This window comes from Cyanistes caeruleus, chromosome 1 (genome assembly GCF_971803275.1).
Source record: "Cyanistes caeruleus chromosome 1, bCyaCae1.hap1.1, whole genome shotgun sequence".
Taxonomy (NCBI): domain Eukaryota; kingdom Metazoa; phylum Chordata; class Aves; order Passeriformes; family Paridae; genus Cyanistes; species Cyanistes caeruleus.
The window spans coordinates 49,323,039-49,336,462 of record NC_141701.1 but is presented as its reverse complement, the minus strand read 5'-3'; the positions used below and the strand labels follow the sequence as shown (position 1 = coordinate 49,336,462).

The window sequence follows — 13,424 nt, the reverse complement described above, 5'->3', positions numbered from 1 at the left end:
CTCTTCTGTACCCACCTGCAGTTCCTTGAACACAGAGCATACAGCCATCTCTATGTTCAAAATTATTTTCCAGCTTTATTTCCAAATTATTTTTTAAAATAATTCTATATTGATACAGTATATTAGTATGACTGATGCAGTCATAAATAAGCCAGGTTTTTTTAAGTTTACTGCTTGCCACTTTGATTTTAAACATGAAGGTTCAAGAAAGGCACAAGTTCAGAAGAATTCCCAAGAGCACTCCAGAAAATAGAGTATTTCACACTAGAAAGTGATAAAGGCCACAGCAAAAACAGAATAGCAGTCAAAATACTGTAGTCTTCTTTCTACTCATATTGATATCCTTAAATTCACCAACTCTTCTGCTGCTCCTTAAAGCCCTCCCCCAATCTCCCAAACAGACAACTGGTTTGTTTTTAAAGATCAGCCAGAACCAATTTTTTACCCTGGAGGTCTCTTATTTCACTGTTGTTGGAAGGATAAGGGTGGGCGACTGACATTCAAGTAAGTTGAAATGTGACCTGCAAGTCTTCACATTTTTCAGTAATAAGTCATTCTGATGGCAAAGTCCTTTTCTGAAAGGTAACTTAGATTCTGTTGGCAAAAATACACCCCAATACAACAGGGATCACTTCTAAATCTTAGCCAACCACCTGTTAAAGTATCTCACAAAGACCTGGCTCCCAGAACTCAGATTTCAATGCAATACAGCCTACTTTATTTCAGTCTACTAGAATTACTGAGCAAAAACCTTTTCAATCTAGTCCAAGTAAGGGTAGAAGCCCTTGCCCTCCCCTATCAAAATTTGTCACCAGTCATGTCTAGGAGCTGCATCACAAAGATCTGCAAAGAACACTTGTCCCCGCCCCTCTTCTGGCCTCTTCCTTTTATCTTCAGATCTACCCCATGAGCCATCACATTTCCCAGCCTTAAAATATTTCAAGTAGCCAAGAGCTGGAACTCTTAGAGGGGCCCAAGGTTTCCCTCTGAAATTTAGTCAGAATTGCCTACACAGCTCCCATTGGCCCCTTTAAAGAATTTCAACATAGCAGAACACCATCAGGTACTTCTGGCCCACTTTTCAGCATTCTTTTAAACATCTGTTTAACAACAACGGCTAGCATGGCTCTCTAAACCAAACAAAGTCAGTATGAGCTCAAAAATATTTCTCACTTCCATTTATTTCAAGAGTAATTCATGTTTTCTGCAAAGCTTGTATTCAACAAAATACTCTGCATGCATGACTTTTAAAGAAAATATTTTATTATATTATGGGAAAAAAGCATGATCATCCAAAGTTTGTATTGTTAAAAAAATTGAAAATTTAGACAGCGTGTCGGTATATTCCGTTCCACATGGGAATGATAAGAAGACTCTATATCATTACTAGATATTGCACAGTCTGAAAGAAACAAAACAAATCACATGATCTTGGGAAACATCTCACATTATGAAAAATCTACAAAGAAAACATTAAAAAAAAAAATCCCAACAAAACACACAATCCTTTCTTTCTACAGTAGCTTTAAGTTCATAATTCTTGGAATGACCGTATTCCACTGAAGACCATCTCAGTGACAGGAAGCTTCATTTCAGCAATCCCCTTGTGCAAATAAGATTAATAAAAAAAAAATAATAATAATGCAGTGAAGTCTTTTGATATCGTGTGGGTGGCAATAACCACACAGCTGTTAGATCCCTGCCTGGTAAAACAAAACGGAGAAGGAGAAGGAAGGGGATTTAGGCCATAAGTTTCGCCTGCAACTCCATCTCTGCCGCCCTTTTGAGTGCAACATCCACCAGAAGCTGAAATCCACTAAAATCCTGGTTAAGGTCTGGTGGTGTTGGAGGAGGAGTGTTAAAGAGCCCACTTTGTGTGTTTGCACCAGGTCCCAGTTTGGATGCGTCCTCATGGCAGGAAAGGGGGTTATCTGTGAAGCTGCCAGCCGGGGGCTGCTGCAGGTCCGTGGTCTGGCCTACATCAGCTGGTTGGCAAAAGTGGAAAGGGCCATCTTTCAACGCAGTCACAGTCGTGTGGCAAATCACCGACGGCCGAGCCAGGACCGATCCCGGGGAAGCCGGCTTGGAAGAGGACACAGTCTTGCCGAGCGGTGCGGCAGTGGGAAGGAAGGCAGTCTCCTCCAGCAGGGGAATGTAGTTCTTTGTGCTGATGGCAGACTCCACCAGGCCGCCCTCGGGGAGCTTGGTCCCTCGCCGCGAGATAGTGAACTGATTTGGGTCTTTGCCATCCTTCCTCAGCATGTCAGGTAACAGCCTGCGGCGTGCATTGATAAACCAGTTGCAGACCTGGGAATATAATGACATCTTAATTTCTACCTTCATTCATTCCCAATTACGTGCCACTAGAGCGGATGGTTAGATTAATGAACCCCTCTCCAAGCAGTTTCCTTCACTGCACAACAAAATACAGACCTACTGACAAGTTCTGACACGCCTGGCAAAGGCCCTTCCCTTGTCCCAGCACCTACTCTCCCTGCTCTTGTTACAGAAAGCCCCGGGACATCTGAAGTCCAAACTAGGGGTTTAGCTTTTAACTCTGTGCACACACATTAACCTATTGGCTATTGTTCCCTAGCTTAGGTTAATTAACAACAGGAAAACCTTTTCTCTCTGAAGAGAGCCACTCCTCCCACAAATAGTTACTGATTTTCCTTGTTCAACTGACTGTGTCGACAGACATAACATGAATTACCTCATTTAAGTTTGTCCTTGTTTAAATATCAACCGGTTTCCTGGGCAATACAGGATAGTTTATAGTTTAACGTCTTTTTTCTCTTTACTACATAAAAGAATTCTTCTTTATAATGTTGCATAAAAAAAATTTTACTCTATAGCCAATTATGAAATTTGCACTAATGAATTAATACGGAAAAATAAAGCCCAGGACTCAACAGGAGTGCTCCCTATTTAGCAGTTCCCAAAACCAAACCCCAGTTTACCCAAGCTCTCATGCAGCCACCTTCCCAAAGTGTGGGATGCAGCAATGGGCAAAAGCTATTCCACCAAAGATGATCACAAAATGATCACAAAAGATGAGAATGATCCATCCAAGGGATCTCACAGATGCCAGTGGCATCCAAGGGTAAGAATCCAAAATAATCCCACAAAGGCCTCACCATACCTGTAATAACACCCTTGAGTAGCTCTTAACCCATATAGGTTGTTCCACTGATTTTAATGGCAATCATCATACACATAATTATGTATGTCCATGTTCTACTGGAACGAGCCTCAAGCTGCCGTTTTAGAAGTGAAGAGTTACATGTTAACCTGCACATCTATTACCATAAAACCTCTCCTGACAAATAAGTACCTTCTTCTCCCAATAAATTACCTTGTACAGACACTTTACGTCTTTTGGGGCACAATTCCGCAAAAAATTAGCATGCATGCTCCAATTCATGACTGTCTGTTCTCCCAGAAAAATAATTTTATTCCCAATAAACAAAGATCACTGTAACACATAATCAGTCTCTATCTTTCCTTACGAGTGCCATCAGCAGAAGAGTAGCAATAAAAAAGGAAATGTCACATGCAGTGTAAACATTTTTACCCATGACTAGACCACAGCTGAATTAAAACAGAAAAACAGCTCCTTCAGAAGGGAGAACTGCTTTTTTAAATACCTGTAGTGTGGAAAGGTGTGTTTGTCGGGATAACAGCGCTTTCTCTTGCTCTGAAGGATAAGCATTGTATCGGTGCTCATAGAGCCAGTCCCGAAGAATCTGCACAGACTCCTTGGGCAGGTTGCCACGTCTCCGCCGTTTGCCCGAGCCAGCAGATGAGGAAAGATCCAGTGGGACATCCATAGTGTCATCATCCTCCGTTTCACTGCCTGATATTGCAACTACACCTACAATTGACAAGGACAAGGACAATCAGCCTCCTAAATCTGTTAACTGCTTGGCTCCGGTGCTGCATGGCTCAGACATTTTATATCACATTAACTGTCTGTACTGTTACAGCCCCTTGCACGGGAGATTCGTCCTGCAGCGTTAACTTGTCATGCTGCAGCTTTTCTGTCAGCTGAACAAAAAGTAGCACCAATGATCCATTCCTAAAGGAATTCTTCTCTGCAAACCTTCATTTTCTTGTTCCCCTGGCAACCTTTTATCTGCTGCACGTTATCAGATAGGTTCTATCTAATGAGAATCTTGTCCAAGTTTGCTTGCTATGGTATGCATCCAGCACTTTTTTTCAAGGATAACTATCCAATGGCTGGGCAAAAGGTCAACAAGCAGGAACTTAAAACACCCCAACTCAAGCAGTAGCTGATTTAATTATTTCTTAACATCCTGATGCTTCTCTCCTGAGAAGGACAGGTTGTAGTTTTTATAAAAGAATAATCATATCTATTCAGAAAAATTCATGGAAGAAAAAAAGAAAGGGGAAAATTGTGTTTGTCACCACCCCTAAGGAGATTTTCATTTTTGAAGGGAAAAAAGTGCAAAAGAAGGGAAGAACCAGGTGCCTAAGAGTTCACCTGTTTTTCAGGAAATGGACTCTCATTTAATTGCATTCTGTATCAAAGAACCATGATCATCTAAATGTACCCATTTTTATCCTGACTATTTTTTCAACTTTGTAGTTTTCATCTCATGTTTTTAAAACATGAGAAACTTGTGTTCTGTGCTATGCTTACTATAAGGGCTCCAAATTTACAAGTTAACTACATACCTTCTCCCTCCAACACAAAGGAAGGAACAGATTTCAAAATCTGATTATCTCTTTATATATGTACACCACACTACTTGTAACATGAAGCCACGGAATGTAAATCAAAGGAGCAAGCATTCAATAGTTAAGAAGGCTAAAATTCTACTCCTTTGGTAGGACACACAAGTCACTAGCTCCATAAAACACAAAGAAGAAAACCATGCTTTAAACTCACCAGAAACTTTAGGAATCTTACACAAACTATATACAAGTCCAAATAAGATACTACCCACATTCAACCAGTACAAATTAATACTAATTTCAAGTGAACTCACACTGGCTTTTGGAAGTAGTTTTAGAAACTATAGAAGGAAAACAAGCCCTTAATCTTTTTGTCTTTTGAACTTAGATTGGGGTTGAGGGGGTGGAAAGGAAGAAACTTGCTCACTTTGGAACACTAAAACTAATAGTAAAGCCAACTAAATGTCAAAAGTAAAATCTTCAGTGGCCAATTTAAAAATTCTATTTAAGGAAATAAAGTAAGCCCTAAACAACAAGTATACCTGTGAAAATATTAAACTATATAAAACTATGTTATATCCATAAGTAAAGCACAGAAGGAAGTAATGCCCTTTATAAAAGCCAACCAACCAGCCACCAACGCTCCCCACCACCACACAAAGAAAGATAGAAGGCATCCATGTGCAAGTTTTCTGTAATACTTGGCAGGAGGGTAGGGAGAGAAACAGAAGGACCTTTCCTCACACTTCCAAACTTCAGCCAAAGCTGACACGGTAAATTATTCTTTCCTTCCCCTATTTATGAAAAGCTCCAACATCCTTAAATTTAGTTAAAGTTGTCCAATTTTAAATGCACAGTTTTAATACACAAAGCATTTGCAAGCATTCCCAACAGGATGATCAATCTGCAATCTGTCTGGCACAGTTACTTCACTAACTTACTTGGTATTGTTTTCATTCTCCCAATTCCTGATTTATGTTACCGACAAACACCAAACTGACATACCAAATTTTTCATCTGATGATTAGCTACATAAATTATCCAGTCATGGAACAGGAACAACAGGACAATATTTAAATAACCAACACAAGATAAACTCCAAATTAAGTAAACAGGTTCTTAATTCATGTAGAAAGTATGTCAAAAGTTTGCTTTACAAAGATTCCAAGCAAACCACTTTGTCATGGCTTCATGGAAAGCGCTGTCACGCTTGCAACCTGACCTGGGAACATGCCTTGCACCCTGGGCTCCTGAAGCCATGAGGAACACTTCTGGGAACAAAGATCCTGCAGAGACAACAGGACAGCTCTGCAAAGCAGCTCAGCCCTTTTAAATTGAATTTAAAACTAGCTAAAACTAGCCCATGCTATTCAGACAATGTTTTGAAGTGTGCTTTTCTTGTTTGTCAGAAACCAGAACTGTTGCAGCACTTCACTGGGTTGGGTTTTTTGTTTGTTTTTAAATATAATGGGCAGTAAGGCAAGACCTTGGAAAAGAGGGAGAGGCAAACAGCGAGGGCTGGAAACAAGAGGGAAGGAGAAACTACTATGAAAAAGTTAGATATCTAATGGTTTGCAAGCAGTATTTACACGGCATAACAAAAAGCACTCCAGACACACACACCACCCAATCTGAGGTGACCTTTCCAGGATCTACCACACAACAAAAAGACTCCATGGACACCCTTCTGAATTTCAGAAAACTGACTTAACAGCAAAACCACTCCTACAACTGTTGCTTTTTCTTTAGCTGAAAAAAAAAAAAAAAGAAAAGTGACAAGATACTGTCTGCAAGCCAGCAGTACAAAAACATTTCGCCCTTTTCAAACAAGATCTTTTGCTAAAGTAAAAGTTGCCATCTGACTAACCGTAACCTACCTAGCAAGAAATGAGTCACCAGCCCTTTGACCCGCTGGCTTAGTGTGTCATATTAATTGACACAGTAAGTTAGTGACACAAAGCAGGTTTTGGTTAAGCAGGAAACCCAGTGTAGTACGACTTCTGCCCGTTTAAATGAGCTCATTTAAATAGCTGATCAGCCCTCTGAACTCGTGGCAGATCTCTCCGGGGCAGCACAGAGCTAGCAGCAACAGGAAGTCATGGCTAGAAATCTCGCACTACCCCAGCTGATATTTCTTACTAGAGCAGGAGCCACATTGTTGCTGTCAAGGCTCTGTTTTCATTAAAGCATTCCTGCTGATTACAACCCAGCTTTGTTTTTCCGTCTTGTTAGTAATCAGCCTATTCGCTGCTGGTTTCCTGTTTTAACAGGGCCCAACTGAAAAGGCTCCTGGCCACGCTCCATGACTGGACCATTGGCTTACTGTTATTTACACCCAGAATAAAGGCCTGTGGACACGATGAGTAGCCCCAGCTGACCTACTAATTTATTTTGTGTTAAAAGCAGGCTAGGGCCAGGCTATTTTATGTCTCCTCCTGAAGACATTTAATCTAAACAAAAACCCCTGCTTTTATAGAACTAAAATCAAAGCAGCACAAGTTCATTTGCAGAGAGAAACAACACAAAATCCCAGTCCTTCACTTGCACATCACCACTTAAAAGAGTAGTCTATGCTGTTAATGACCTAAGGACTACATGATCAGCATCCCTTCTTTATAAATTACTTTATCCTCCTGGCCTCCTAGCTGCAGTCATATATGTGATTGAATGCACTGTTGCATTGTATCACAGCCCAAAGACTTCACAGGTCCTCCCGTAATCAGCTCAGGGAAGATTACACCTAGGATCTGGAGCCTGGGCTCAACACCCAAACTTAACAGCTTGAAACAACCTGAGTAAAAGTACAGTGATGACTAAAGCTGATTTCAAAACAAACTACTGCCACTTAAACAGGTATGCCGAAATACTTTGAGGGGGAGGACACAGTATTTAGAGTAGCTGAGACAAATAAGATGGAAGTTAAAAAAATGAAAGATGTAGGCTATGAGGGCAAAAAGCACCACAAAAAAAAAAACAACAAAAAACAACTATCCCATTGTGTCGAGGAAGAGCTTCACAGAGGAAGTGGCAGAAGCCAATTGTTATTCAAAAGAGGACAAAGTATACCACAAGGAACAATCTCTGCCCTCCAGAGGGGATAGAAAAAAAATCACCTTAAAGAAAATCTTCCACCCCTTAAGATTCTCTGAATTTCTTAAGTGAGATTCTTTTTTTATGAGAACTGATAAACAGAACAAGTTCCCATCTAAGTCCCCGATCCTGTTGTAACCAAGTTCAGTTAGATTCTTCACAAGTATAAACTTGAGCACATGCCTGTGCCTTTTCGAGACTGTGTTCTAAATCAGCCAATTAACAAGCCAAGTAGGTTCCGTGTGATTGTTATCATGTCACTAGTAAATGAAACTATCCATAGAAGAGTCCTGAGGTTTAAATCCAGTCTGCTAGCTTAAAAAAACCCACAAAAACAAACAAACAAAAAACCCTCAACAAAACTAACCAACAAAAACATAGCATCACACACACAAAAAAATTAAAACTCAACACACGTAACAAAAAATTTAACTAAAATGTAATGCAAATTTTAAAATCAACAACAAAATTACATTAGTTTCAAATTATTCATAAGCAGAAAAAAACTACAAGGATACAGAAGGGAATTTCCACAGTAAAAAAAAAAAAACAAAAAAAACCACACCACCTTCTTTCCTCTGAATGAGTTTCATAATTGAGGAACCAGCCTAATTGTTTTCCTCTGTACTTTACAGCTTGCACTTTTATTACTTCTAAAGCAACTAGACTTGGCTGTACTATACTTTTTTTCCTCTAAACGGGATTTTTTTTTAGGAGTGCAAGCAAGAAATCTGTAACAAAGTCACTCTTTGAAACTTCTTGAATGAGCTTCAAATGCCAGGAGGTCACAAATAAGTACAAGCCCAACCTTTATTAAAACAAAGGCACCCTAGCCCTAACATCTTTTTAAAAAGTTTCCCCCTTTGTCTCCTCACCTTTTAATTTGTGCCACGCAAACCCCAGGCCCATGGCCTCTCTCAAAAGTTCTCCCTCTCGCCTGTCACCTTTCATTGTTTCCATTGTTTCAGCCCAGGATTTGCAATCCTCAAAGCAGAGCTTACACACACTCTCTTACACACAAAGCCCTACACATGCATACCTAGAAACTACGTCAGCGTTTTCCACACGCATTTATTTCGGGGGTGGCAAGAACAACAGTTGAAAGTGCAGGGAGTTTGGTATTTCACCAACCAGCAGCTGCCCTCGGGGAGAGAAGTCTGAACAATGGAAGCAACAGCAGACAGGAAACCAGCTCACCACTGCTGTGCAAATAGGCAGCATAGGAATGTCCTAAAAATAACTGGGCTAAATTAATTCAGCGAAACTATAAAGGAGCGGGGTGGGGGGGGGGGGAAACAAACCACAAACTGCTTCCAATAGAGGGTGAAGAATCTCGACCTACCCAAGACGCGTGGAACGTGTAAAAGCCAGCGCTGTCTCTGGGCACGGGGGGCTGTGCCGGGCTGTGCCTGGGACCTGGCCCCGCTGGGCTCCCGCGGCACAACGCGCTCCCCAACACCACCCTGCCTGCTCTTTAAACTTGGCCTTTGTGGCTCAGCCTCCTTTGTGTGCGCTCCTCTTAGCCCAGCGGCACGTCCAAAAAAAAACTTCTCACGAGGGCTACGAACCGTATTAGTACACACCACGTCTGCAGCAGCCCGGTGATTTCACGAACTACATATGCATTAATTGCTCCGAGGGTATTAACAATGAGAGAGGCTGCTTTACTCCAGAGCCGCAGGAATGCATAGTAGGGGGAAAACAGCACAACTCTGGAGTACTGAACATGCGCACTGCTCCCCTCCAGCCCTCCACTTCGGAGCATTTAATGGTCTTTGAATGCAAAACACTCTTCGGCCGCACCGCCGACCGGCAAATCGCCACTGATCAGACACTGCTCTGCTGTGAACTTCTGCACAGGCAGCGCAGGAGCCTCCGATCCCAAAGCATGTCTTTGTGGCCGAGCGCTCATCTGAAGGCACTTGCAGCACTGATGAGTAAGGATCCTCAAACTAAAGTTTGTTTGGAAGGGGACACAAAGAAAACTCAAACAGCCTTGTGGTTACAGGGGGCGGGGGACGCGACAGCCTTCCTCCTCTCAACCCCGCGTCAAAACTTTTGTACTTTGTGTTTCGTCCCCCTGCTTTAAGGGATAAAAGGGATAGAAAAGGCTTCAGCTTTCAGCAGAACAAGGCTGAAAGAGAGCGCGGAGGGGTATGAAGCCCTGCCGCCGATGCCCCCCCCCCCAGCCCCACGCTGCCGAACAAAGAGTTGCCGGACGGGCCCCGCTTCCCTCGCCCCAAGTTGGGAAAGCCACCCGCACCCTCGTCCCCCTCGCGGGGACGGTGGGGCTCGGGGCGGAAAAGCGCTGAAAAAGTGTTTTGCGGGAGGGCAGGGGGAAGAGACTCGACGGAGGGGGCGAGAACAAAAGTTGGCGGAGGACACGAGGCGAACGGCTGGACATGTTTTTGACAGGGAGCCAGCGGCGCAGAGGCGGCCGCCTCCAAACAACAGCCCCGTATGTTTTGTCTGGGAGCTAAGCATCCACTGCAATCTTCCATGGGATACAGGCCAGGGGGTGTAAGGGGGGGCACGGGGGACAAAAGGCCGAGAAAGCAAAGGGACTCCGGCTGGCTTAGCGACAGCCCCCCTTTCCCCTTTCCACCCCAGGTAGGGGCGCGGGGCACCCCGCTTTGTCCCGGCACCCCATCACAACTACCTTTTTTACTTTTCATCTTGATCGCGAGGACCGAGCCGATCGCCGGACACCCCACGCACAGACCCAAGTTTCTCTCCCTTCGCCGGACGCTGCTTTCCCCCTTTAAGCTCGGCGAGGAGGAGAAGGTCGATGAAGAAAAGAAGCAACACCGCCGCGGAGCCAGGCGCCCGATCCGCGGTCGCGCTGCTGTCAGCGGGAGCCGCAGGGCTCTGCCTCCCCCGGGGGCTTTTTGGTGCGGCCGGGGTGGGCTTCCCTCCCCCCTTCCCTTTGTTCCCTTCTGCTGGCGATTGGCCCCGGCCTGTTAAAGTGAGGAAAGGCACGGGAGAGAAAGGTACACAGCGCCCGCCCTCCCCCACCTCCCCGCAGTGAGTACGGGAGAGTAACCGTGCGCTGCACTGGCACTCGCGGCCGCTGCCTCCTCCTCCTCTCTCCTCCCTCCCCTCCCGGCTGTTGAGGCTCTGTCAGACGGGAGGGGAGGGACCGGCCGGAACGGGGGGGTGTCCGCCAGTACCCGCTCGCTCATGCACACACAACAGCAGCAGCGGCGGGGGGGGAGCTCTCCGTGCCTCCCGCTCCCTCGCCTTTCTTCCAGGCAGACGTTTGATCATTAAACTGGAAGGAGGAGAAGGAAGAGGCGGGGGGGGGGGGGAGATTTTGACAGCTGCCCTTGACTAGCCTCCTCCTGTTGCTGCCGGACGAACCACCCACTCCTTCGCGTGAATAGAGGAGAAGAAAGGAGAGTGCGTACGGCAGGGGAAGGAAAGGAGCCCTCCAAAGGCCGGCGCCCCCCTCCCGCCTGCCGAGCGGGCCCGGTCGGCGGGGGCTGCTCCCCCCATCCCCCGTGGGGCTGAAGGAGCCCCGCCTGGCCGGCGCTGGCCACACACACCCCCACCCACCCCCGCGGGGAAGGCGAGCCCCGTTTCTGCGGTTATTTTTATATCAGTTCGTAAAAGGTTGTTTTTCTCCCCCTCGACTCCCTCCCCCTCCCCAGCCCGGTAGATTTTGCTGCGGCACATGATCGCAGCTGTAAAAGAGAGAAGTCTCACAGCTTGACTCATCCCTGTCGGGCGAGCACGCTCTGCAGCAGCAACAGTTTCTTTTCCTCCGGGATGGGAAACGTGACACCCGCCGAGCAGCTCGCTCCAGCTTCCCTGGCGAGGTGGAGAGCCCTCCCCGGGCACAGGCGGCCTTGGCGGCGGCTCCTGGCGCTCCCCCGCCGCCCCCCTGACAAAACCAGGTGCAAAAAAAAAAAAAAAAACCACCAAAAAAACCAACCAAAAAAAAAAATAAATCAAAAGTGCTGAAAGCCCAGACGCGGTCTGAAGTGTGACGGGTGAGGGTTTCGGCGTGGAAAGCAGAAGGAGCCGGCTGGCGTGCGGGTGCACTGATTCCACGGGAGCGTGTTTGTGTCACTCCCGCACCGGCACGTGCGGGGCTGCTCCCGGCCGGGCAGGCGGGGGGGCGGTGAGCAGCAGGCGCCTGTAAAAGGCTGATAAAATCATGGATTCCTATGGCAGAGCAGGGATCATTCCCTCCCCAGCACCCTACACACCCCGCCGGCCGCGCAAATCCGCATTCACTGCACAAGGGAAGCAACAGCGTTTTAGCAGCAAGCCCTCCCCAAGTACCTCGTAACTATTTTTATGCGGCGTAATTACAGCGGGAGATAAAACAGCTGTTACATGCCGAAGGGGGGGATGTGCGAGGGGGGAGGGCAGCTGGTGAGTCACGTCAGTGAACCAAGGACACGGTGTCGGCTGCTCTGCAGGTTCGCTCCGGGATGGGTGACCCCTGTGCTGGGCTGCGTGTCCGGCAGCGAGGTCAGCGAGGCGGGCCGGGCACGGCACAGTGACTGACTGACTGACTGACTGACTGACTGACTGACTGACTGACTGACGGCGCCGCGCCAGGCCGGAGCTTGTGCGGCGCGGTCCGAGGTCCCGCCGGCGGCAGCGCCGTCCCGGCCGTGGCCCGCCCTTCCCGCCGCCCTTCCCGCCGCCCTTCCCGCCGTGCCGCCCCGGGCTGTGTCCGGGGGGTGCGACAGCTCGGTGCTGCCGCCCTGTGCGGTGTCAGCCCGGCAGGACGAGGCTCGCCCGGGGCCCATGTTTTCACCCGAGCCGTGCCCCCGAGGGACGGGTGGCTCAGGGGCGGGGGTTGTGCGCGCACGCCGCCGTATGGCTTTATTTTGGCTTTTACTGGTTTGTTTTTGTTGTGGAAAAGCCCTGCTTCCCAGCTGTGAGGGCTGGCGCTTCCAACTGCTTGTTCCGAGCGTCCGGGCAATGGTCATGCCAAAAAAGCTATTATGGGAAGTTAACAAAAGACACGTCAAGGAGTCGAAAAGATTTCCCTTTCTCCGTGCCGCCAGAGCTGCCTCACTCCTGCTCATTGTCCTTGGGACCGCAGGCAAATCTGTGGAATCTGAAACTAGCTCTTTCCCTTATTTTTATTTTTTTTTTTTTTCTTAGAGGTTAGTTTAAATTGGTTTGTTTTGATTTTTTTCTTTGATAAGGTCATTTTTATAAGGAAAAAAAGTTTTATTTTCACATTGAACTCAAGTTACTTTTTCTTCTTTTCAAAAGCTTTAGAAAGCAGCCTTTCTAGGAAAAGATAAATTTCGACTTTCTTTGGCAGCTTTTTAACTAGTAAGAGAAGGCCATGGAGTAGTGGGTGTTCATTCCTAGCTCCTGTGGTATAAATTGCATGGAGAGGCGCTGCTTTGAACCAAGTTCCTCCGTGGATGCGAGTATGGAGGGGTATGCCCATAGCTGGGACAAATGGGAAAGACTGAAAGTGGCTTTGTGGAGTTCTGGGACAAATGGGAAAGACTGAAAGTGGCTTTGTGGAGTTCTGGGACAAATGGGAAAGACTGAAAGTGGCTTTGTGGAGTTCACGTCGCAGTTGTTCCCTGGGGAAATATCTCAGGTTTGTCCACGAATTCTGGCTGCCTTTACCACTTGAAGACTCCTGATACGTGTTC

The 13,424-nt window shown here is 46.3% G+C and overlaps 1 protein-coding gene and 1 long non-coding RNA gene across 12 annotated transcripts in view; one reads left to right on the top strand and one right to left on the bottom strand.

Moving 5' to 3' along the window:
• Positions 1-1,245: 1,245 nt before the first annotated feature.
• TGIF1 (TGFB induced factor homeobox 1) lies at positions 1,246-12,395 on the bottom strand. 10 transcript variants are annotated; one of them, XM_086891520.1, is made up of 5 exons: positions 12,134-12,395; positions 11,494-11,671; positions 10,448-10,547; positions 3,648-3,874; positions 1,246-2,307 (listed from the first exon to the last, which is right to left on the bottom strand). In XM_086891520.1, the coding sequence occupies exons 2-5, from the start codon at positions 11,503-11,505 to the stop codon at positions 1,741-1,743; spliced, it is 906 nt and encodes a 301-aa protein (XP_086747646.1). In that variant the 5' UTR covers positions 11,506-11,671; positions 12,134-12,395; the 3' UTR covers positions 1,246-1,740. The 10 variants fall into 10 exon arrangements, with proteins under 10 accessions (XP_086747646.1, XP_086747636.1, XP_086747625.1 ...); XM_086891510.1 differs by having other exon boundaries at positions 12,076-12,344; XM_086891499.1 differs by lacking the exon at positions 12,134-12,395 and having other exon boundaries at positions 10,448-10,745; positions 11,494-12,071.
• LOC111923994 (uncharacterized) overlaps positions 12,139-13,424 on the top strand; it is a 34,743-nt gene continuing 33,457 nt past the window's right edge. The window contains exon 1 of one of the 2 annotated variants that reach the window (XR_015287588.1): positions 12,139-12,215. This is a non-coding gene — a long non-coding RNA (uncharacterized LOC111923994). Of the gene's footprint in view, positions 12,268-13,424 lie in introns of both variants that reach the window. The other variant, XR_015287579.1, reaches the window with a different exon arrangement.

Bases quoted from the DNA above. Each gene is read 5' to 3' on its own strand.
- TGIF1 (XM_086891499.1), bottom strand. The intron at 3,875-10,447 runs GTAGTTGTGATG...TGTCAATTGTAG, and splicing joins CAAGATGAAAAGTAAAAAAG to GTGTAGTTGCAATATCAGGC. The intron at 2,308-3,647 runs GTATTTAAAAAA...TTATATTCCCAG, and splicing joins CACACCTTTCCACACTACAG to GTCTGCAACTGGTTTATCAA.